At 39.0% G+C, this 25652-nt stretch overlaps 2 protein-coding genes across 5 annotated transcripts in view; one reads left to right on the top strand and one right to left on the bottom strand.

Moving 5' to 3' along the window:
* The window catches only part of LOC133548443 (gastrula zinc finger protein XlCGF57.1-like), a 351444-nt gene that overhangs the window by 264856 nt on the left and 60936 nt on the right, over positions 1-25652 (top strand). The window lies entirely within an intron of this gene.
* On the bottom strand, positions 4204-25366 carry LOC133549105 (zinc finger protein 501-like). Of its 4 annotated transcripts, XM_061894438.1 has the most exons (4): positions 16024-16307; positions 13252-13606; positions 11077-12246; positions 4204-6336 (listed from the first exon to the last, which is right to left on the bottom strand). In XM_061894438.1, the coding sequence occupies exons 3-4, from the start codon at positions 11171-11173 to the stop codon at positions 4868-4870; spliced, it is 1566 nt and encodes a 521-aa protein (XP_061750422.1). In that variant the 5' UTR covers positions 11174-12246; positions 13252-13606; positions 16024-16307; the 3' UTR covers positions 4204-4867. The 4 variants fall into 4 exon arrangements, with proteins under 4 accessions (XP_061750422.1, XP_061750264.1, XP_061750342.1 ...); XM_061894280.1 differs by lacking the exons at positions 11077-12246; positions 13252-13606; positions 16024-16307 and adding an exon at positions 25038-25361; XM_061894358.1 differs by lacking the exons at positions 11077-12246; positions 13252-13606.

Below are 25652 nucleotides of genomic sequence, written 5' to 3'. Positions count from 1 at the left end.
AACATGGCGGGTTTCATAAAGGAAACAGTCCACTCATGGTGGTGTTTTCAATTTGATGTGCCAGAAAAAAGAGACGATATTTGGCAGCAGATAATATGGATGAACTCTAATATTGTTATTGATGGAAAGCCTTTTATTTTGGGAAAATATGTTTGAAAAAGGAATCATTTTTGTCAATGATATTATCAATAAGAATGGTCAGATTATGAAATATAATGAATTTAGAACTATATGAATGGTGATGTTTGTTCATTGTTTTCATTTAATCAACTAACTGGAGTAATTGGGAAAAGATGGAAACAAATAATTAATTATGGAACTACTAAATCATTAGTTTGTAAACCTCTAATAAGAAATTCTAGTTGGCAAAAAGGTGTGAGACTTGTGTGGCATGGTGTTGCCGGATTCGTTTTTCCAGGGATGCGTCGGAACCGAACACAGCGTGAGGTAAGATGTAATGTATTTATTAAAGTAATAAAAGGGCTAGGAACAAAAACACAGGAGCTAAGAAAAGACAAACCAAAGACGCTAGCATAAAAGCTAGGAAATACAAATAAACTAAGACTTGGCACGAAGGCACAAAATGTAAAAACAAAGACAATTAGCATGAGAGCTAAAAATGGCCAATGGCCTAGCATATGAGCTAGTGAGAAAACACATACGTGAGAAGACGGTCGTCACGGTTGCGCGTGGTTAAATTAGGATCCGAGAAAGAAGAATGAAAAGGGGCGAGCTTAAATAAGGAAGTAATCAACAGTGACAGGTGTGCAGGGACCGTGACTAGCAGGTGGAATCAATGAGTAACCAAGGTGACAGACATAAAACAGGGAAAATTACAGGGTCGGACGGAGAATGACACAAAGATGGAAGAATAAACAATAACATGAGAATATCCGAGTACGGATCTTAACAAAAGGAACTAAAACAAATATAAAAATATATAATTTTTTATTTAATAAAGAAATCTTTGAAGGCTGCCCATTATAACACATATGGAAAAGGGGAGGACTTTTTTAATTGCCCGTTGCCATGGGATGCCAAATTCAAATTAATCTACAAAACTACAATCGATGTGCAAAATCGATATTTTCAAATTAAAATTATTTATAACTTCTTACCCACGGGAAAAATGTTAAAACTATGGAATATGACAGAGTCGGTTGATTGTCGATTTTGTTGTCAGGAGTCTGAATCCACCTTGCATTCGTTTTGGTATTGTTATTTTGTGTCTTCCTTTTGGGTGAAAAAATGTGTTTAAGGATTGGTTTGTTTATGAAGTTTTGCCCACATATGCGGTCCTCTCCAAGGTTTCTCATAGTCATTGTCATCGACGTCCCACCGGGGTGAGTTTTTCCTTGCCCTTATGTGGGCTCTGTAACGCGGATGTCATTGTGGCTTGTGCAGCCCTTTGAGACACCTGTGATTTAGGGCTATATAAATAAACATTGATTGAAGCTGGATGTGGTTTCTCTTACTTTAGGAGAGTTTATTGACAGTCATGATTTAGTCAATATAATTATAGTACTCAGTAAAAGGTTTATTTTGAAGGCCAAAAACAGATATTCACTTAGTATTACTTCCTTTAAAACATGTATTCAGTATTTTTTAGCTTTAGAAAGGTATATGGTTGAAAACGATAATGATGCCAAAAAACATAAAACAAGATGGGAATTCCTTAAAGGCTTATTTTTAAAATTTAATTTTGTTTAAAGAATATATGCAATTTGTTGTTGTGTTCCCTAATTTTGAGTGTACATAAATGAAGGTGTGTGTTGCTGAGCCCGAACTGGACCTAATCTGGACTGGACCTGGTTTTGAGAACCTTTTAAACGATCTAACTTCATTGACAACCTGGTCTGGTGAAGATAAGGTCATTTAAAAAAAAAAAAAAAAAATTGGATAAATAAATAAATAAAAAAATCTTGTATGAAAAGAAAGTAAAAGCATTTTTAAAAAAATTACATAAAAATAGTAATTAATGAAAATTTCAGTGGACCAGCAGCACACACAACCTTTTGGCTTCAAGCACTGTATCCCTTGCAGACTATTTTGTTCTATATTGTAGGAACCAGAAATTGAATAAGAGAAAGAAACAACCCGTTTTTAGTAAATGGGTGTAAATGGGGGAGGGAGGTTTTTTGGGTTGGTGCACTAATTAAAGTCTATATTCTTTTTTTTATGTTGATTTAATAAAAACAATAAAAAAAAAAAATAATAATAATCACATGCTTTAAGGCTGTGGTTCTCAAATGGGGGTATGTGTACCCCCGGGGGTACTTGAAGGTATGCCAAGGGGTACGTGAGATTTTTAAAAAATATTCCAAAAATAGCAACAATTTAAAAATCTTTTATAAATATATTTATTGAATAATACTATGTGAATGTAAGTTCATAAACTGTGAAAATCAAATGAAACAATGAGATTTTTTGTGGACATGTTCCATAAATGTTGATGTTAAAGGGGAACATTATCAGCAGACCTATGTAAGCGTCAATATATACCTTGATGGTGCAGAAAAAAAGACCATATATTTTTTTAACCGATTTCCGAACTCTAAATGGGTGAATTTTGGCGAATTAAACGCCTTTCTGTTTATCAGACTGGAGGCGATGACGTCAGAATGTGACGTAGCCGAGGTAACACACCCACCATTTTCATTTTCAACACATTACAAACACCGGGTCTCAGCTCTGTTATTTTCCGTTTTTTCGACTATTTTTTGGAACCTTGGAGACATCATGCCTCGTCGGTGTGTTGTCGGAGGGTGTAACAACACTAACAGGGAGGGATTCAAGTTGCACCACTGGCCCCAAGATGCCAAAGTGTCTGCCGCCAGACCCCCATTGAATGTACCAAAGTGTCTCCACATTTTACCGGCGATGACAGACATGGCACAGAGATGTATGGATAACCTGCAGATGCATTTGCAACGATAAAGTCAACGAAATCACAAAGGTGAGTTTTGTTGATGTTGATTTATGTGCTAATCAGACATATTTGGTTGCGGCGTGACTGCCAGCTAATCGATGCTAACATGCTATTTACCGGCGGTGCTAAGACAGACATGGCACAGAGATGTATGGATAACCTGTAAATGCATTTGCAACGATAAAGTCAACGAAATCACAAAGGTGAGTTTTGTTGATGTTGACTTATGTGCTAATCAGACATATTTGGTCGCGGCGTGACTGCCAGTTAATCAATGCTAACATGCTACGTTAATCGACGCTAACATGCTATTTACCGGCGGTGCTAAAGCAGACATGGCACAGAGATGTATGGATAACCTGCAGATGCATTTGCAACTATATTACGTTTACTTCCACCCACATTTAATGCGACAAAAACACTTACCAATCGACGGATTTAAGTTGCTCCAGTGTCACAAGATGCGAAAGTCCTGATCGTTTGGTCCGCACATTTTCTTTATTTGTGAAGAAATGTTTAGAATGAAGTTCATGAATCCAGATGGATCTCTATTGCTTTCCCCAAAGAGGGCACTTTAAGTTGATGATTACGTCTATGTGTAGAAATCTTTATTTATAATTAAATAATAAATGGGTCGTACTTGTATAGCGCTTTTCTACCTTCAAGGTACTCAAAGCGCTTTGACACTACTTCCACATTCACACACACATTCACACACTGATGGAGGGAGCTGCCATGCAAGGCGCTAACCAGCATCCATCAGGAGCAAGGGTGAAGTGTCTTGCTCAGGACACAACGGACGTGACGAGGTTGGTACTAGGTGGGGATTGAACCAGTGACCCTCGGGTTGCGCACGGCCACTCTTCCACTGCGCCACGCCGTCCTTAAGCATTGAATCACTTGTTTATTTTTCAACGGGTTTTTAGTTATTTTATATCTTTTTTTCCAAGTAGTTCAAGAAAAAAACACTACAAATGAGCAATATTTTGCACTGTTATAATATTTAATAAATCAGAAACTGATGACATAGTGCTGTATTTTACTTCTTTATCTCTTTTTTTCAACCAAAAATGCTTTGCTGTGATTAGGGGGTACTTGAATTAAACAAATGTTCACAGGGGGTACATCACTGATAAAATGTTGAGAACAGCATTAACTTTGGCAGCCTTAGTTGAAACCCATACTTTTTTGACACCTCATCAAATCGCTGACCTGTAAATTGTTGTCCATTATCAGTGTTACTCCCTCCGAGGTCTTAGTCAAGGATCAAGTCGTTTGTTTTTCTCACAGACATTTATTTCAGCCACGTCTTCTTCACGTTAACAACGATGCCAAATATAATGCCGTCAGACGTAATAAAATAAGCAAATAAAACTTGCAATTAGTCTGATATCCAAAAAAGAAAACACATAGATTTGACGAACATATCAGAAGTAATCATACCTCGATGGCCTCATAAACTCCAAGGAAATAAAGATTATTTTCAATCCGAGACTCCATTAACGTCTTCCACATCAAACACTTGCCGTCTCATGCTGCTTCCTTAATTCCCTCACATATTAATTGTCCCCCCAATGTGGAACGGAAACACAAATCTATTCCCCACTCAATTGACATGTGTTTGTTAACATTAGTCTCTGATTTGCACATCAATCAATCTGAGGAGTAAAAGTTGGCAGTTTGTTATGCAAACAGTTACCCAGCATCCCAACGTCAGTTTTGATACATCTCAACTTTGCAGTGAAAAAGGGTGTAGTGCAGGTTTTTGAGCGTGCACAAACTTGACACATGAGGTCATGAGTGGATAAGATTATGCTCCAAATAATCCAAGTTTGTATGAATACCTCAGATATTTGTGGAAGAAGCAGTGAGGAGGTCCTGGGTAGGGTGGATGTCGCCACATATGAGCAACATACCACAAACTAAACAGCTAATTGCTTATTTTCCCTCGTGTGTTCTTGTGTGTTTTACTGCGGCTGCATTATGTGGGAACCTTTTACAGCACACTGAACAACTAAATGTTTTTTCTCCAGTGTGTGTTCTCATGTGTCGCCACAAAGAGCCGTTATGAGGAAAGCTTTTACCACAAATTGTACAATTCAATGGTCTTAGTCCGGTGTGTGTCCTCATGTGTTGAGTCAATTTGTTCTTATTAGAAAAGCTTCTGTTACAAACTGAACAACTATATGGTTTTTCACCTGTGTGTGTTCTCATGTGTAGAGTCAAACGGAAATTGTGAGAAAAGCTTTTGCCACAAACTGAACAGTTGAATGGTTTTTCACCTGTGTGTGTTCTCATGTGTTCAGTCAAATGGCTATTTCGAGAACAGATTTTGCCACATACAGAACATTGAAATGTTTTTTCACCTGTGTGTGTAGTCATGTGTTCAGTCAAACGGATATTTCGAGAAAAGCGTTTGCCACAAATTGAACAATTAAATCTTTTTTCACCTGTGTGTGTTCTCATGTGTTGAGTCAAAGAGCTATTTTGGGAAAAGCCGTTGCCACAAACTGAACAATTAAATGGTTTTTCACCTGTGTGTGTTCTCATGTGTTGAGTCAAAGAGCTATTTTGAAAAAAGCTGTTGCCACATACAGAACAATTAAATGGTTTTTCACCTGTGTGTATTCTCATGTGTTGAGTCAAATGGCTATTTTTAGAAAATATTTTGCCACAAACAGAACAATTAATTGTTTTGTCACCTGTGTGTGCTCTCATGTGCTGAGTGAAAATGCTATTTTGAGAAAAGCTTTTGGAACAAATGGGACAATTAAATGGTTTTTCACCTGTGTGTGTTCTCATGTGTTCAGTCAAACGGCAATTTCGAGAAAAGCTTTTGCCACACACTGAACAATTGAATGGTTTTTCACCTGTGTGTATTCTCATGTGTTGAGTCAACATGCTATTTCGAGAAAAGCTTTTGCCACAAACTGAACAATTAAATGGTTTTTCACCTGTGTGTGTTCTCATGTGTTGAGTCAAATTGCTCTTTTTAGTAAAACTTTCAGCACAAACTGAGCAGCTGAAACACGTTTTACCTCTCTTCTTTGAAGAGCATTCAGAGTGTTTGTTGTCAGTGTGAGTCCTCATATCACCTTCACAGTCTGTATCGCTGCTCAAAGGTTCTTCAACCTCGTCTTCAGCCTCACTATCTGATAGTGGAGCTAAGAGGTTGTCTACTTGTGGTTTCTCTTCATCATCTTCAGTCTTCACAGAGACAACAGTCAGTGGAAACTTGGTGTAATCAGCTTCCTCTCGTCCTAGAAGACACTCTCCCTCCTGAGTGATGCAGAGTTCCTCCTCTTCCTTTTTAATGCAGGGTGGTTGTGGAGTCTCCTGCTTCAAAGTGGAGCTCCCCCCTGACTGAGGGGAAACTTCTTCTGGATGACCCATCAGCTGCTGGACGTCTGCAAGACACAAACAACAAAAACACACTTTGTTCTATGTACTGTATGTGTGTGTAGTAGGGTTGTACAGTATACTGCTACTAATAAAGTATCGTGGCACTAATCAATTGAAATTGGTACTATACCACCTTTGAAAAGTACTGGTACCGTTCTTTCATCTGAATGCTGCTGTGTGGCGGTGACTACAGAGCCGAGGCGCATGATGTTGAGTGTGTCAAAACGCACACACAAAGTGCATACAAGCAATAACATCGTGGAGAGGAAGAAAGGCAACAAAGGACAATTCTACTGGTTAATAAAGAGGGTGTGTGAAGTGCAATATGGAGGTATTTGGGCTTCTAAACTAACAATAAAGGTGACACTTTAAACAGGGAGCCGCCGCTCTGCAAGGGTTGCTTTACACCTTTCCTGTTTGTGGAAAGCAGAAGGGCAAAAGCACGCTTGATCTTGATTTTCAGTATGAGTACAGACCGTAAAAGCGGTGCCTCACGATCCTTCTGGCTGTTTTGGGTTTCAAGCAGGAGGTGTCCGAAAAGTCTCCAATCAATCAAACACAACAGGGCCCCTTTTTTTGTCGGGGGTAACACTGGGTCCATAAAGCTCCGCTCTTTGGTCGGAAAGACGAGGCCGTCGATTAGTTACAACTTGCTCACTTTATTTATTATTTCCACAGGGCACAAGCGGACATCCAGCATGCTATTAACACTCCTGCACATGCTACCACTACCTCTCCTTACTCGCCCACTCACTTACAAAGGCTGTCCCTGGCAATGGAAGGCCTGGGTCGAGCTGTGGGATCACAGACTGTGGCCATTTCTGAACTAAATCACAAGATGGATGACATCATAGAGAGGCTTGCTGGATTGGAAAAACTGGATTGAGAGCTGACATGGACGATTAGAGCAGACAGGCCATGAAAATGTCTGCTAGTTTGAAAAACAACATTCCTAATCTACAATCTGACTCCCTCGCATGGCCTTGACGCTGCTCAAAAACAGAAAAAAGGCTGTTGGGAAACATCCCTGAAGGACACCTCAGCGAGGGACACTCTGACTACCCTCCCTCCCTCCTCAACAACACCCGGGAGTTGAACTTTGCTTGCACTGCCTGCAGAGCGACTCCGGGCCTATAGACACAACAACACACACACACACACACACACACACACACACACACACACACACACACACACACACACACACACACACACACACACACACACAGCAGCAGCAACTGGCCTTCGTGGCCCCTCACCCTCCCCTCTGTCGCGTGTTTTGTTGATTAACGTCTTTATGTGTATTACTGAGTTCTTCCTTTGGCCTCAGTCTGGACCCCCGCCCTGGAGTCCAGCCTTTGACTGAATATGTTTTACTCACCCCCTCCCCTACATATACCTGTTTCTCACCTTTTTTTTATTGAAAGGGGCACTGGACTATCTGACTCACTCATCAGCGATCCTTTTTCTGTCTCCCTGTAATGTTTTGTCTGATCTTGAATGGGATGAAAATGTCATTTCCCTCTGGGATCAATAAAGTACCATCTAATCTAATCTGATCTAATCTTACTCACGTCACTCACCCCCCAAACATATACTCTACTCTCACAACAGCTGCTTTAAAACACGCCTTCCCAAATGTGCTGATTAGTATTAGCACCTTTGCTTCAGACTTAGGTCAACATTTAAACAATAAGCATTCAGATCTGCACAAGGAGTTTAAATAGTGACAGGTATAATGTAGTTGTTACACCTGTCCTGCTGCTCTCTCTTCACTCGCCCGCTCACTCACTGACGTCACTCAGACAACAGGTTGACATTGTCACAAACACACATACTACTCTCAGAAGTTAACCAGCTCCCCTGCTGTGCACATGTAGATACGTAGAACTTGATGACAAATATTAGCGCAGTTAAAACTGACCAATTAGCAGTCAACTATCCATCCATCCATTTTCTACCACTTATCCCTTTGCGTGTCATGGGGAGCGTGGGGAGGGGGGTGCTGGAGCCTATCTCAGCTGCATTCGGGCGGAAGGCAGCGTACACCCTGGACAAGTCGCCAACTCATTGCAGGTCAAAAACTAATGCAATTTGTTACAAATTGTAACAAATTCCTACAATTTGTGTTTTGTCTTTAATAAATGTGTTTTACCTGCTACATGGATTATCTGTGTACATTTAGCCATAGTTTTGTTTTTAGTACTTAATAATTAATAATTGTGTATTTCTTAAAGCAGTGGTTCTCAAATGGGGGTACTTGAAGGTATGCCAAGGGGTACGTGAGATTTTTCAAAAATATTCCAAAAATAGCAACAATGAAAAAATCCTTTATAAATATTTTTATTGAATAATACTTCAACAAAATATGAATGTATGTTCATAAACTGTGAAAAGAAATGCAACAATGCAATATTCAGTGTTGACAAATAGATTTTTTTGTGGACATGTTCCATAAATATTGATGTTAAATATTTATTTTTTTGTGAAAACATTTTTAGAAGTAAGTTGATGAATCCAGATGGATCTCTATTACAATCCCCAAAGAGGGCACTTTAAGTTGATGATTACTTCTATGTGGAGAAATCTGCATTTATAGTTGAATCACTTGTTTATTTTTCAACAGGTTTTTAGTTATTTTTATATCTTTTTTTCCAAGTAGTTCAAGAAAGACCACTACAAATGAGCAATATTTTGCACTGTTATACAATTTAATAAATCAGAAACTGATGACATAGTGCTGTATTTTACTTCTTTATCTCTTTTTTTCAACCAAAAATGCTTTGCTCTGATTAGGGGGTACTTGAATTAAAAAAAATGTTCACAGGGGGTACATCACTGGAAAAAGGTTGAGAACCACTGTCTTAAAGGGGAACATTATCACAATTTTCTAAAGGGTTGAAAACAATAAAAATCAGTTCCCAGTGGCTTGTTTTATTTTTCAAAGATTTTTCAAAATTTTACACCTCCCAGAATATCCCTAAAAAAAGCTTTAAAGTTCTTGATTTTCGCTATTTGCGATGCGACTATCCATTTCCCTGTGACGTCATACAGTGCTGCCAATACAAACAACATGGCGGTTACCACAGCAAGATATAACGACATTAGCTCGGATTCAGACTCGGATTTCAGCGGCTTAAGCGATTCAACAGATTACGCATGCATTGAAACAGATGGTCGGAGTATGGAGGCAGATAGCGAAAACGAAATTGAAGAAGAAACTGAAGCTACTGAGCGAATAGCTATTGATGCTATTCGGCCAAAGCATGAGTGTACCTAATGAAGTGGCCCATAGCATGGCTGCCTTATTAGCATCGCCGGTAAAATGTGCGGACCAAACGATCAGGAATTTCGCATCTTGTGACACTGGAGCAACTTAAATCCGTCGACTGGTAAGTGTTTGTTTCGCATTAAATGTGGGTATCTAGTTTCAAATGTACATACAGCTAGTGTAAATAGCATGTTAGCATCGATTAGCGTAGCATGTTAGCATCGATTAGCTGGCAGTCATGCCGAGACCAAATATGTCTGATTAGCACATAAGTCAACAACATCAACTAAACTCACCTTTGTGATTTGGTTGACTTTATCGTTGCAAATGCATCTGCAGGTTATCCATACATCTCTGTGCCATGTCTGTCTTAGCATCGGCAGTAAAATGTGGAGACACTCTGGTACATTCAATGGGGGTCTGGCGGGAGATTTCTTGCCAGTGGTGCAACTTGAATCCCTCCCTGTTAGTGTTGTTACACCCTCCGACAACACACCCACCAGGCATGATGTCTCCAAGGTTCCAAAAAATAGTCAAAAAAACGGAAAATAACAGAGCTGAGACCCGGTGTTTGTAATGTGAAAATGAAAATGGTGGGTGTGTTACCTCGGTGACGTCACGTTCTGACGTCATCGCCACAAGACCGATAAACAGAAAGGCGTTTAATTCGCCAAAATTCACCCATTTAGAGTTCGGAAATTGGTTAAAAAAATATATGGTCTTTTTTCTGCACCATCAAGGTATATATTGATGCTTACATAGGTCTGCTGATAATGTTCCCCTTTAAAGCACAGACCAGGAGTGGCAACCATAAATCATGAATAATTGAATATAATGTCAGTAAAACGTTATGTTCTATTGTAATATAATCCTTGATTATAGCAGACTATATGCAATATGGAAAATTGTACATTTTTCTTTGGGTGCAACAAGAAAAGTCCAATGTGTTTAATGCCTTTTAATTTAACATTTTAACCTTGAAAAATTGTTCTTTGACTGTGAGTGTTTAATGTTGTGTAAGATTACAATAAAGCCAATATTGACATTTTTCGCAGTTCCCTTTATCTACTAAGAACAAGTAAATAAAATTCCTAAATGAGGAACTGTTCTGTTTTGATGAAGTAATCCAGAGAGCGACCAAACAACTGTAGACTAGTCTTCAAAACACGCTGCTAACGAGTCCTTGTTACTTGACGACACGACAAACTGTACAGAGACTTGATTACATGTCACAAAATACTCGCCTTACCTCAAAACCACGACATGATTAATATAAAAAACACACCAGACGAGTCCAACAGAGATGTTGTTTTGCCTTTAGTTCCTAAATTTGACATTTGCATTCTTTCATCTCCTCTGATGTGAACTCCACTGCCTTCTTCGAGCTAACAATCATGGCGGCTCTTTGTTTACATTGTTGAAAAGTTTAAAGGCTTGAAATAGTTTTCAAACGACAAAACTTCCACTCACTCACCTTCATCTTCCGTCTTTATCTCCGTTGGTGGTTCTGATTCTCTTTCACTTTCTCTTTGACATGACGTCGCCATCTTAGCATAGCAGTAGTCGTCCATCTTCTATCACGTCTTCAATCTTCACTTCAGGTATCGCTCCAAACTCAATGCACGTTTCGTGGCTTTGAAAAAAGGCGAATTGAGATATTTGTTGCTATATTTGCCGTGAATCATATGACTTAAAGATCCTGAATTGGAAGAATCTCCGAACAACCATAGCATGCAGTCTTTGTCTTTTTGCTTCGCTTCAAGTACCTTTGCGCATGCGCTAGAAGCCAGCCACTTCCGTTTCCTACTCCTCAGCAGTTTAGTTATTTCAAAATAAAGGCATTTTAATCTTATTTCAAAACAATAGTTTGCAAAAGTAGCTATCATCAAATAATCAACAACTACTCTTTGAAATGAAAAAATAGAAACATACAAGCACGTGCTAAGAGACATTTTCGATGGCTGTTGTTCAAACCAGAAAAAGGGCAAACATCAAAGAAAACAATCATACATCTGAAATACTACAAGGAACACAGAACTATTTTCCAATTATTTTTTCTAGTGAAAAACCTTTAGAAAGTCAAATCATGACTCTGAATAAAGAAGAAAAGCACTAAGAGTGTAGATCTCCACCAGGACCAATCCTATTGTTCACCTGCTACTAAATTGTGTGCCATCTCATGTGTATCGTGTGCTGCTATGACAATAAACTTCCATGAATCCTGTAAAACAGCAGACAGTTAGTAATATGGTTTCACATCAAAATGTTGGTGAAACCGCATAAAGAGAAGAAGATTAAAAGCTATTCAGTAGGATTTAAGCTCCAAACTTACATCACACTTAAATTCTTACTGCATGCCTTTGGTAAGAAGAGGTTAAATAAATGATAAATGGGTCGTACTTGTATAGCGCTTTTCTACCTTCAAGGTACTCAAAGCGCTTTGACACTACTTCCACATTCACACACACATTCACACACTGATGGAGGGAGCTGCCATGCAAGGCGCCAACCAGCACCCATCAGGAGCAAGGGTGGAGTGTCTTGCTCAGGACACAACGGACGTGACGAGGTTGGTACTAGGTGGGGATTGAACCAGGGACCCTCGGGTTGCGCACGGCCACTCTCCCACTGCGCCACGCCGTCCCTGTCAATAAAAAATGCATCTGAATGTTACACTTCGCAATCTGATCTCGAACCTGTTATGCCCGAATGTCGAGGGAGGTGTGGGTTGGGTTGTGGGTGTTGGGGGTTAATTGTTCACATGTCTCTGATTTGCACATCAATCAGTCTGAGGAGTAAAAGTTGGCAGTTTGTTATGCAAACAGTTACCCAGCATCACTTATGCGTCAACATCAGTTTTGATACATCTCAACTTTGCAGTAAAAAGGGTGTATTGCAGGTTTTTGAGCGTGCACAAACTTGACACATGAGGCCCCAGGTCCCTGGACTGAAGAAGGAGTAACCAAGCACTTGAAGCATCATCTATCTTACTGTTCAGGAAGGTTTCAGATACAGAGAAGACATGAGGTCATGAGTGGATAAGATTATGCTTCAAATAATCCAAGTTAGTATGAATACCTCAGATATTTGTGAAAGAAGCAGTGAGGAGGTCCTGGGTAGGGTGGATGTCGCCACATATGAGCAACATACCACAAACTAAACAGCTGATTGCTTATTTTCCATTGTGTGTTCTTATATGTTTTACTGCGACTGCATGACGTGGGAAACTTTTGCAGTGTTCTCATGTGTTTAGTCACACGGCACTTAACAGAAAAGCTTTTGCCACAAACTGAACAACTAAACGGTTTTTCACCCGTGTGTGTTCTCATGTGTTGAGTCAAACTGCTCTTGAAATAATAGTTTTTACCACAAATTAAACAGTTAAAAGGTTTTTCACCTGTGTGTTTTCTAATGTGTCGAGTCAAATGGCTATTTCGAGAGAAGCTTTTGCCACGAACTGAACAATTAAATGGTTTTTCACCTGTGTGTGTTCTCATGTGTTGAGTCAAAATGCTATTTTGAGAAAAGCTTTTGCCACATATGGAATATTTAAAAGGTTTTTCACCTGTGTGTGTTCTCATGTGTCGAGTCAACATGCACTTAGCAGAAAAGGTTTCAGCACAAACTGAGCAGCTCAAACATGTTTTACCTCTCTTCTTTGTAGAGCATTCATAGTGTTTGTTGTCAGTGTGAGTCCTCATATCACCTTCACAGTCTGTATCGCTGCTCAAAGGTTCTTCAACCTCGTCTTCAGTCTCACTATCTGATAGTGGAGCTAAGAGGTTGTCTACTTGTGGTTTCTCTTCATCATCTTCAGTCTTCACAGAGACAACAGTCAGTGGAAACTTGGTGTAATCAGCTTCCTCTCGTCCTAGAAGACACTCTCCCTCCTGAGTGATGCAGAGTTCCTCCTCTTCCTTTTTAATGCAGGGTGGTTGTGGAGTCTCCTGCTTCAAAGTGGAGCTCCCCCCTGACTGAGGGGAAACCGATCAGCTGCTGGACGCCTGCAAGACACACACAACAAAAACACACTTTCTTCTATGTACTGTATGTGTGTGTAGTAGTGTTGTACAGTATACTGCTACTAATGAAGTACCGTTGTACTAATCAATTGAAATCGGTACTATAGCACCTTTTAAAAGTACCAGTACCGTTCTTTCATCTGAATGCTGCTGTGGGGCGGTGACTACAGAGCCGAGGCGCATGATGTTGAGTGTGTCAAAACGCACACACAAAGTTCATACAAAACATCTGCTTTGTTGGACATTAGGATTGTCAGAAAGTGTTTTAGTTGTACCTTATTCTGACGCAGTTTTAAGATGTTACATTTCATGTGCTCTTATTTCGGCGGTCTGGGACGTCATTTCCTGTTGGTAGCGTTTTCCTGCCGTAATATGGGCTCTTGGGTGATGGTCTAAACAGCATCGTGTGCGTTCCTAAGTAAAATGTAATCATACGTCGAATATAGCACGGTTATTTATGCTAAAATGCCTTTAATGTGTTGGATGTAGCCTAAACTGAGTGTTTGTTTGCAACAATGTTTCTGCATGACGATATAAGTCGCCAGCTCAACTTTCGCCCTGTTAATGGCGAAAATACTTCGTTACATTGTAGTTACCCTATTCTACCACTAGAGAGCGACATAGACCATGTTTAAAGCACTGTTTACATTAATAATGCTTATGCGCCATTCATTTCTAATGGACTGTTCTAATAGTCCATGTACATGTGTTTGTATATTTGTTTTATAACACATTGTAGAGCAGGGGTCACCAACGCAGTGACCACGGGCACCAGGTAGCCCGTAAGGACCAGATGAGTCGCCCGCTGGCCAGTTCTAAAAATAGCTCAAATAGCAGCACTTACCAGTGAGCTGCCTCTATTTTTTTTAATTGTATTTATTTACAAGCAAGCTGGTCTCGCTTTACTTGATTTATTTGATTCTAAGAGAGACAAAACTCAAATAGAATTGGAAAATCCAAGAAAATATTTTAAAACCTTGGTCTTCACTTGTTTAAATAAATTCATTTATTTTTTCACTTTGCTTCTTATAACTTCCAGAAAGACAATTTTAGAGAAAAAATACAACCTTAAAAATGATTTTAGGATTTTTAAACATATTTACCTTTTAAATTCCTTCCTCTTCTTTCCTGACAATTTAAACCAATGTTCAAGTATTTTTTTTATTGTAAAGAATAATAAATACATTTTAATGTTATTCTTCATTTTAGCTTCTGTTTTTTCGACAAAGAATATTTGTGAAATATTTCTTCAAACTTATTATGATTAAAATTCAAAATAATTATTCTGGCAAATCTAGAAAATCTGAAGAATCAAAATGTTATTTCAAAGTCTGTATTTATTTTAAATTTTTTGTTCTGAAAAATCTAGAAGAAATAATGATTTGTCTTTGTTAGAAATATAGCTTGGTCCAATTTTTTATATATTCTAACAAATTGTGGATCGGATTTTAACCTACTTAGAACATGTCATTAAATTTCTGAAATTAATCTTAATCAGGAGAAATTACTAATGATGTTCCATAAGTTTTTTTTTTAAGATTCGAATTAGCTAGTTTTTCTCGTCTTATTTTTCGTTTGAATTTTAAATTTTAAAGAGTCGAAATTGAAGATAAACTATGTTTCAAAATAAATTTTCCTTTTTTTTTTACTTTTCTCCTCTTCTAAACTGTTCAATTAAGTGTTTTTTTCGTCATTTATTTTATTTTCTACAAAAAAAACTTCCGTAAAAAGGAAAAAAAAATGTACGACAGAATGACAGACAGCAATACACATTATATATATATATATATATATATATATATATATATATATATATATATATATATATATATATATATATATATATATATATATTTATTAAAGGTAAATTGAGCAAATTGGCTATTTCTGGCAATTTATCTAAGTGTGTATCAAACTGGTAGCCCTTGGCATTAATCAGTACCCAAGAAGTAGCTCTTGGTTCCAAAAAGGTTGGTGACCCCTGTTGTAGAGTATATTATATTATACATAACATTGTACATATCCTGTTATATTATTGCATATTATATTGCCTGAATGTATCCTAATCATTATTTGTATGTGTTTCCTTTGGACCACACACACACACACACACACACACACACACACACACACACACACACACACACACACACACACACACACACACACACACACATTCTCACACACACAGGATCACGATCAATAATGGCGGGTTCACGCAGGATTATACCAAGTATCGTTGCTTGCCTACTGTTTACTACTGCGGTAACTTCTCACAGACATTTCCGCCATTTTGGATCGAGGTTCTTTGTTTACATTGTTCAACGAAGTCGGCTAATCTCTATTTTTAGGGATTGGAATTCTAATAGCTTTCAAACTAGGGAACGCAACACACTCACCTTCATTTTCGCTTTTCAGATTGTTCTCCGTTGGTGGCGCTGATTCTCTTTCACTTTCTCTTTGACATGACGTCGCCATCTTAGCATAGCAGTAGTCGTCCATCTTCTATCACGTCTTCAATCTTCACTTCAGGTAACACGCCGTCGCTCCACACTCAAAGTCCGTTTAATGGGCTCAAAAATGTGAATAGTTGAAGTATTTGATGCTATTTTTGAATCTATAAGATCGTAAATGTGAAACTTCTCCGGAAAAAACACGCTTCTTAGTCCGCCATCTTGGACTTTCCGCTTTACCACTGTTTGACGTGTTTGCGCATGCGCCAGAAGTGTGCAACTTCCGATCGACAACTGCACTTTAAAAAATAATATACCTTTTAAATAAGTAGCGGCCCTTTTCATCTCTTCTTACGTTCATGGCTCATAGTTGAAGTGCTCCTTATGGCGAAACAATTTTTGATATCATAATACTTTGGAGATAGAAATTAAACATAAATCACCAATGTTATATTCTGTCTTTTAGTGGGTTCAAGCAAACGGCAAGTTGTTTGACAAAGTAAGTCTTGTGAAAGTGTGAAAGTCACACTACCCCAGTTTACATTTTCAACATTATAGCATTTCACCCTTTTGAAAATACAAAAACGTTTTTTCCTCTTGGCTTTTATCAGAAACCTCCAGAGGCGTGGACTCGAGTCACATGACTTGGACTCGAGTCAGACTGGAGTCACGAATTTCATGACTTTAGACTCGATTTTAACATCAACGACTTGTGACTTCACTTGGACTTGAGCCTTTTGACATGACAAGACTTGCTACTTTCCCCAAAACCCAAAGATTAAAAAGTTATTCAGGAGCGCTCTGTATCTTGCATCGTGTTTGAGTGTGTCTGTCAGCGTGTGTGCTGTTGGTACAACATCCAATCAAATTAGATCTGTGGGATCTGAGCAGATGATGTTGTGGCTGTATAAGTAAACATTGATTGATTGATTGCTCCACATTGTTTTCATCCGACAGCATTCATCCAATGAAATAGCAGGACAACCAACGAAGAAGAGCAGTCAAACTACGCGCCAGTGACAAAAGATGATACCAAAGCAGGTTTCGTTTGGGTATAAAACTACAAGTTGGTCAACAAAAAACATATTGCAGTCTGCAAAACATGCGGTTCGAAGATTACAGACAGAGACACAATAACGTCCAACTTCGTTCGACATTTGAAGTTGCAAAAAGATCGGTAAGTTTTGAATGTAAGTTAACGTTTATTGGCTAAGTAACATAACTTTTATTTGCTGTGTAGTTCAATAAATGAATCTGTAAACTCGCTGCTAACTCTATTGCAAACACAGCAATATGTTGCGTCCACTGCAGTTCACTACTTTATTCATACTTTTTGAGTGATTCCTTTAAAGCAGGGTTGCATGAGGTACCTACACATAATGTTACGTTAGACAGCGGTCAGCATCACTGCGTATAGTAGAATAAAGGTCAGTTAAAATGTACACTATATTAAGAATATGTGTACATATCGCATAAAAAGTACAATTCTATTCATTGTTATGTTCATAAATGTGTTATGTTTTTCATGTGTACACACACATCAACAAAAATACAGTATGAGATGTCATCAATGAGATAAGGTAAGAAGAGGCTAATACTGATTTTTTTTTATAACATAACTTAAAAATACAGCTATGACAACTTTAGATTGTTTTCTTTATTTGACTTCGGCCCAAAATAGAACAAGCACATTCTGAAAATGTACATATCATGAATAATGTTCTTGACAAAATACTTCAATCTAGTGGAAAATTCTGAGGAAAAAAAAAAGGTGCAGTTACAGAAACACCATGAAGAACACAATAAACTTAGACTTATTCTCAGTGATTCTACAAAACAATTACATTTTAAGTCACAACCCATCTAGGATTGAACAAAATACAAAATAAAGCATGAAAAAAAAACATGTATAAACTACAAATAAAAAGTAGAAAGAGTGACAGTATTGCAGTAAATCACACACTGTTCACTTTCTTTACATTTGCACAGAAGACAATCATTTTCACAGAACTATGTCAGTGTGCAGTGTCTCATGCTGCATTGCTTATTTTCCTCCTCTTTTACTCCTTGTTTTGAGGAAATATTTTACCACAAACTACAATTAAATGGTATTTAGTCAAGTGTGTGTTCTCATGTGTTCAGTCAAATTCCTCTTAACAGAAAAGTTTTTGCCACAAATTGAACAATCAAAAGGTCTCTCTCCTGTGTGCTTTCTCATGTGTTCAGTCAAACTCCTCTTAATAGAAAAGCTTTTGCCACAAACTAAACAATTCAATGGTTTTTCTCCTGTGTGTGTCGTCATGTGTTCATTCAAATTCCTCTTAACAGAATAGTTTCGACCACAAATCGAACAGTTAAATGGTTTTTCACCAGTGTGTGTTCTCATGTGTTGAGTCAAATGGCTACTTCGAGAAAAGTTTTTGCCACAAACTGAACAGTTAAAAGGTTTTTCTCCTGTGTGTGTTCTCATGTGTTGAGTCAAACTACTATTGCCAAAAAAGCTTTTGCCACAAACTGAACAACTAAATGCCTTTTCTCCTGTATGTTTTCTCATGTGTACAGTTAAATTCCTCTTAACAGAAAGGCTTTTTCCACAAATTAAACAATTAAATGGTTTTTCTCCTGTGTGCGTTCTCATGTGTTCGGTGAAACTCCTCTTAATTGAATAGCTTTTGCCACAAAGTGAACAATTAAATGTTTTTTTTCCTGTGTGTGTTGTCATGTGTTCAGTCAAATTCCTCTTAACGGAATAGTTTTGACCACAAATCGAACAGTTAAATGGTTTTTCACCGGTGTGTGTTCTCATGTGTTGAGTCAAATGGCTATTTCGAGAAAAGCTTTTGCCACAAACTGAACAGTTAAAAGGTTTTTCTCCTGTGTGTGCTCTCATGTGTTGAGTCAAACTTCTCTTAACAGTAAAGCTTTTGCCACAAACTGAACACTTACATGTTTTTTCACCTGTGTGTGTTCTCATGTGTTCAGTCAGGAGACTCCTTTTAGTAAAACTTTCAGCACAAACTGAGCAGCTCAAACATGTTTCACCTCTCTTCTTTGAAGAGCATTCATAGTGTTTGTTGTCAGTGTGAGTCCTCATATCACCTTCACAGTCTGTATCGCTGCTCAAAGGTTCTTCAACCTCGTCTTCAGCCTCACTATCTGATAGTGGAGCTAAGAGGTTGTCTACTTGTGGTTTCTCTTCATCATCTTCAGTCTTCACAGAGACAACAGTCAGTGGAAACTTGGTGTAATCAGCTTCCTCTCGTCCTAGAAGACACTCTCCCTCCTGAGTGATGCAGAGTTCCTCCTCTTCCTTTTTAATGCAGGGTGGTTGTGGAGTCTCCTGCTTCAAAGTGGAGCTCCCCCCTGACTGAGGGGAAACTTTTTCTGGATTACCCATCAGCTGCTGGACGTCTGCAAGACACAAAAAAACCCCACACACTTTATTCAATGTACTGTATGTGTGTGTAGTAGGGTTGTACAGTATACTGCTACTAATAAAGTATCGTGGCACCAATCAATTGAAATCGGTACTGTAGCACTCTTGAAAAGTACGGGTACCGTTCTTTCATCTGAATGCTGCTGTGTGGCGGTGACTACAAAGCCGGGGCGCATGATGTTGAGTGTGTCAAAACGCACACACAAAGTGCATACAAGCAATAACATCTTGGAGAGGAAGAAAGGCAACAAAGGACAATTCTACTGGTTAATAAAGAGGGTGTGTGAAGTGCAATATGGAGGTATTTGGGCTTCTAAACTAACAATAAAGGTGACACTTTAAACAGGGAGCCGCCGCTCTGCAAGGGTTGCTTTACACCTTTCCTGTTTGTGGGCTCCCAGACCGTGGTCGAGGAGCGCAGGGGAGACCTTCCCTCCAGGGCCCATGTTTTGTCAGGGGTAACACTGGGTCCATAAAGCTCCGCTCTTTGGTCGGAAGGACGAGGCCGTCGATTAGTTACAACTTGCTCACTTTATTTATTACTTCCACAGGGCACAACCGGATATTCACTTACTCATGTCACTCAGCTCACATACTGCTACTCTTAAAGGTGCACACACACACACACACACACACACACACACACATTCGCTACTCTCACAACAGCTGCTTTAAAACACACCTCACCAAATGTGGTGATTAGTATTAGCACCTTTGCTTCAGACTTAGGTCAACATTTAAATAATAAGCATTCACATCTGCACAAGGAGTTTAAATAGTGACAGGTATAATGTAGTTGTTACACCTGTCCTGCTGCTCTCTCTTCACTCGCCCGCTCACTCACTGACGTCACTCAGACAACAGGTTGACATTGTCACAAACACACATACTACTCTCAGAAGTTAACCAGCTCCCCTGCTGTGCACATGTAGATACGTAGAACTTGATGACAAATATTAGCACAGTTAAAACTGACCAATTAGCAGTCAACTAATGCAAGTCAAATGACTACATTTTGTAACAAATTCTTACAATTTAGATTTTGTTTTTAATAAATGTTTTTTGTCTGCTACATGGCTTATCTGTGTACATTTATCCACAGTTTTGTTTTAGTAATTAATCATGAATCATTTAATATGTCAGTAAAACTTGATTATAGCAGATTATATTTAATATGGAATATTGTATATTGTTATTTTAGTGCAACAAAAAAAATGTGTTTAATGCGGTTTAATTCATATTTTAACATTGTAAAATTCTTATTTGACTGTGTGTTTAATGTAGTATAAGATGTTCTGTTAGACTAAAGCCAATATTGACATTGTTCGTAGTTTCCTTTATTTGGTAAAGTATCCATCCATTTACTACCGGTACTAAATGAGACCACCCTAGTGTGTAGTGTTTCATGGCCATTCATTTAGTGCCTTGCCAGAATGATGGATCAATGTTTACATGACTTGTCATAGACTCAGAAAAGTTCAGCTAGAATCACAGAAAGTAGAAAACATCTGCTTCCACGGACATTAGGATACTACAAACTAACAGTGTTGAAAAAGTCAATTTTGAAACACTTTGAACAACTATAAAATATAATACCTACTTCAAAAAAGTCTGTAGTTAAAAAGTAGAGGACTTTTTTTTTAGATACCAAATGCAACAAATTTGATCCACTTTCTGTACAATTGCAATGATCTGATTTACTTTGTTTTTGACACAATTTGTCCAATTAATAACAACCATTAACTATACATATATACATTTATTTTAAGATGTTTTTTCACATTTTTCAGTGACTTTGTAAAAATCAATCAATCAATCAATCAATCAATGTTTACTTATATAGCCCTAAATCACTAGTGTCTCAAAGGGCTGCACAAACCACCACGACATCCTCGGTAGGCCCACATAAGGGCAAGGAAAACTCACACCCAGTGGGACGTCGGTGACAATGATGACTATGAGAACCTTGGAGAGGAGGAAAGCAATGGATGTCGAGCGGGTCTAACATGATACTGTGAAAGTTCAATCCATAGTGGATCCAACACAGTCGCGAGAGTCCAGTCCAAAGCGGATCCAACACAGCAGCGAGAGTCCCGTTCACAGCGGAGCCAGCAGGAAACCATCCCAAGCGGAGGCGGATCAGCAGCGCAGAAATCGCAGTCAAACTCCATGTCACAATATTACAATAGACTATTGTATTGTGACTCCATCCATTCCATTTTCTACCGCTTATTCCCTTTCGGGATCGCAGGGGGCGCTGACGCCTATCTCAGCTACAATCGGGCGGAAGGCGGGGTACACCCTGGACAAGTCGCCACCTCATCGCAGGGCCAACACAGATAGACAGACAACATTCACACACTAGGGACCATTTAGTGTTGCCAATCAACCTATCCCCAGGTGCATGTCTTTGGAAGTGGGAGGAAGCCGGAGTACCCGGAGGGAACCCACGCATCCACGGGGAGAACATGCAAACTCCACACAGAAAGATCCCGAGCCTGGATTTGAACCCAGGACTGCAGGAACTTCGTATTGTGAGGCCGACGCACTAACCCCTCTGCCACCGTGAAGCCCGTATTGTGACTCAAGTAGTGTGATACATAGTTTATCGTGAAGTCCTTGCCAATACCTCGTCTAGGGCTGGAAAATTATGGCAAAACATAATAATCACAATTATTCTGAGACATTTTGGAATCACGATAAATAACACCATTAATCATTAATTTGAAAACGAAAAACCAGTACCACCAAAACTAAATTTTTAAATATAATATAAAAGAACAACCAGATATACATTAGTAACAAATAAGTAATATGTAAAATAACAATCATGGTAAAAAAATAAATCAAAATGACTATAGCAATATTAAAAGCAAATCATATTCATGTTTCTGTTTACATTTTTTTGAATTCCATTTCTTATCTCTCACACTTATTTTACCACAACAGATTGTTTGCTTTTTTTGTCATAAATAACATTTTTTAAAATGAATCAATCAATCGATCAATCAATCAATCATTAAATCAATCAATCAAAGCGGAAAGTGTGAGTTTTGAGAAAACTTGAGGCTGTAAAATAAAGAAAGCCTCTGAAGTTGCGACAGCTTTCCTGTTTGTACATTGATCTTACATCGTGATGCCGCTCACAACAACACAAGAAGTGTTCTGTGGTGTATGGATTGTTCTTGCTAGCTTTAGCTTCATAGTTTAGTCGCTGTTTCAAGTGGCCGTCTCCACATTGCTTAGTTCCGCCATCAGTGTGTGAATGTGTGTGTGAATGGGTGAATGTGGAAATACTGTCAAAGCGCTTTGGGCTCCATAAAAAGGGGTAGAAAAAACGCTATACAAGTACAACCATTTACCATTTAAAGTTAAAGTACTAATAATTGTCACACACATACTAGATGTGGCGAAATTATTCTCTGCATTTGACCCATCACCCTTGATCACCCCCTGGGAGGTGAGGGGAGCAGTGGGCAGCAGCGGTGCCGCACCCGGGAATCATTTATGGTGATTTAACCCCCAATTCCAACCTTTAATGCTGAGTGCCAAGCTGGGAGGTAATAGCTCCCATTTTTTTTTTATAGTCTTTAGTTCAGGACAAGGTGGTTGAGTGTTTCGGGGATGAACGAGGGGTACCGGACACATTATTTTCCCAAACAAATGTTCCTTCTCCTCACAATCAATCAATCAATCAATGTTTACTTATATAGCCCTAAATCACTAGTGTCTCAAAGGGCCGCACAAACCACTACGACATCCTCGGTAGGCCCACATAAGGGCAAGGAAAACTCACACCCAGTGGGACGTCGGTGACAATGATGACTATGAGAACCTTGGAGAGGAGGAAAGCAATGGATGTCGAGCGGGTCTAACATGGTACTGTGAAAGTTCAATCCATATTGGATCCAACACCGTCGCGAGAGTCCAGTCCAAAGCGCATCCAACACAGCAGCGAGAGTCCCGTTCACAGCGGAGCCAGCAGGAAACCATCCCAAGTGGAGGCGGATCAGCAGCGCAGAGATGTCCCCAGCCGATACACAGGCGAGCAGTACATGGCCACCGGATCGGACCGAACCCCCTCCACAAGGGAGAGTGGGACATAGAAGAAAAAGAAAAGAAACGGCAGATCAACTGGTCTAAAAAGGGAGTCTATTTAAAAGCTAGAGTATACAAATGAGTTTTAAGGTGAGACTTAAATGCTTCTACTGAGGTGGCATCTTGACAATGACAACATTTCACTCACATTTATGTCCATTACTGTGAAATTCTGCATTTACCAGTAAATTCTGTTTAGTGGCCAATTCCGGGGTTACGTTAAAGTGAAAATCATGTGGTCGTATTTTTTGTTGAGTTCAGAGATCACTGATTAGACGTACTAGCACTGTGTCAATTAAAACGCAGCACATTCTAGTAGACATGGTCTTTTTTTTAAGCATACACTCACTCATCCCTTTAATTGTTACAGGCTCAAGAATTTGCATGCAACGTTTTGGGGCCGGTCATCTTTTTTTTTTTTTTTTACGATTAAATGTTTATGTTTGTGTCATGTTTTAGTTGAAATTGAGATTAAAATGGGATTAATTGGGCTTCACGGTGGCAGAGGGGTTAGTGCGTCTGCCTCACAATACGAAGGTCCTGCAGTCCTGGGTTCAAATCCAGGCTCGGGATCTTTCTGTGTGGAGTTTGCATGTTCTCCCCGTGACTGCGTGGGTTCCCTCCGGGTACTCCGGCTTCCTCCCACTTCCAAAGACATGCACCTGGGGATAGGCCCCTCCCACCTCCAAAGACATGCACCTGGGGATAGGCCCCTCCCACCTCCAAAGACATGCACCTGGGGATAGGCCCCTCCCACCTCCAAAGACATGCACCTGGGGATAGGTTGATTGGCAACACTAAATGGTCCCTAGTGTGTGAATGTTGTCTGTCTATCTGTGTTGGCCCTGCGATGAGGTGGTGACTTGTCCAGGGTGTACCCCGCCTTCCGCCCGATTGTAGCTGAGATAGGCGCCAGCGCCCCCCGCGACCCCAAAAAGGGAATAAACGGTAGAAAACGGATGGATGGATGGGATTAATTTTCCAGCCCTAACTCAGCCCTACTAAGAACTAAGAAATACGATTCAAAAATGCTCAAAATCAAATGCTGGCACAACAACAAGATGATGTTCATCTTTCACTAGCTGCTACAGTGTTTACAAGATGGAGGATGACTTAGAGATAGTGGCTGTTATGTCCACTCTAAAATCCATCCAATGACTTGATGGACTCCATGAATAACTTAGTTTAGTAATGAGAGCTAAATATTTCATTTGTGGCATTTTCCTAAATTAGGAAGCACTTGTTTTGCTCTTCCACTTTCTTCATGTGACTTTTGCATTCTTTCATCTCCTCTGATGTGAACTCCACTGCCTTCTTCAAGCTAACAATCATGGCGCCTCTTTCTTTAAATTGTGAAAAGTCGGCTAATGGCTCTCTTTTAAGGGCTTAAAATAATTTTCTAATGACGAAACATCAACTCACTCACCTTCATCTTTGGTCTTTATCTCCGTTGGTGATTTGCTGGAAGTTTCTGATTCTCTTTCACTTTCTCTTTGACATGACGTCGCCATCTTAGCATAGCAGTAGTCGTCCATCTTCTATCACGTCTTCAATCTTCACTTCAGATATCGCTCCAAACTCAATGCACGTTTCGCGGCTTTGGAAAATACGAATTGAGATATTTTTTGCTAAAGTTGCTGCGAATCATATGACTTTAAGATCGTGAATTCAAAGGATATCCCAAAGTCTGTAGCATGCGGTCTTTGTCTATTTGTTTTGCTTAAAGTGCATTTGCGCATGCGCGAAAAGGTCAGCCACTTCCGTCCCCTACTCCGCAGCAGTTGTTTTTCAAAATAAAGGCTTTTTGGTTGGCAAAAGTATCTAACATTAAATAATCAACAACTACTCTTTGAAAATAAAAATTAAAAATATATATATATACAAGCATTAACGAGAACAAGGGCATACACGAGGAAATAAATCATACATTTTAAATACTACAAGAAACTCTTAAATATTTTTCAACCTACCTATTTGTTTTAGTTACAAACTTTTACAAACTAAAATTATTACTCTGAATATACAAGAAATCACGTTGGTT

The sequence above is a fragment of the Nerophis ophidion genome, linkage group LG01, assembly GCF_033978795.1.
Source record: "Nerophis ophidion isolate RoL-2023_Sa linkage group LG01, RoL_Noph_v1.0, whole genome shotgun sequence".
Classification (NCBI taxonomy): domain Eukaryota; kingdom Metazoa; phylum Chordata; class Actinopteri; order Syngnathiformes; family Syngnathidae; genus Nerophis; species Nerophis ophidion.
This window is presented reverse-complemented; position numbering and strand designations above follow the sequence as displayed.

Excerpts from the sequence above, each read along its gene's own strand:
- LOC133549105 (XM_061894280.1), bottom strand. The coding sequence starts at position 25,146 with ATGGACGACTACTGCTATGCTAAGATGGCGACGTCATGTCAAAGAGAA. Across the intron at positions 6,337-25,037 it reads GATAAAGACCAAAGATGAAG|ACGTCCAGCAGCTGATGGGT; the intron begins GTGAGTGAGTTG and ends TGTGTCTTGCAG.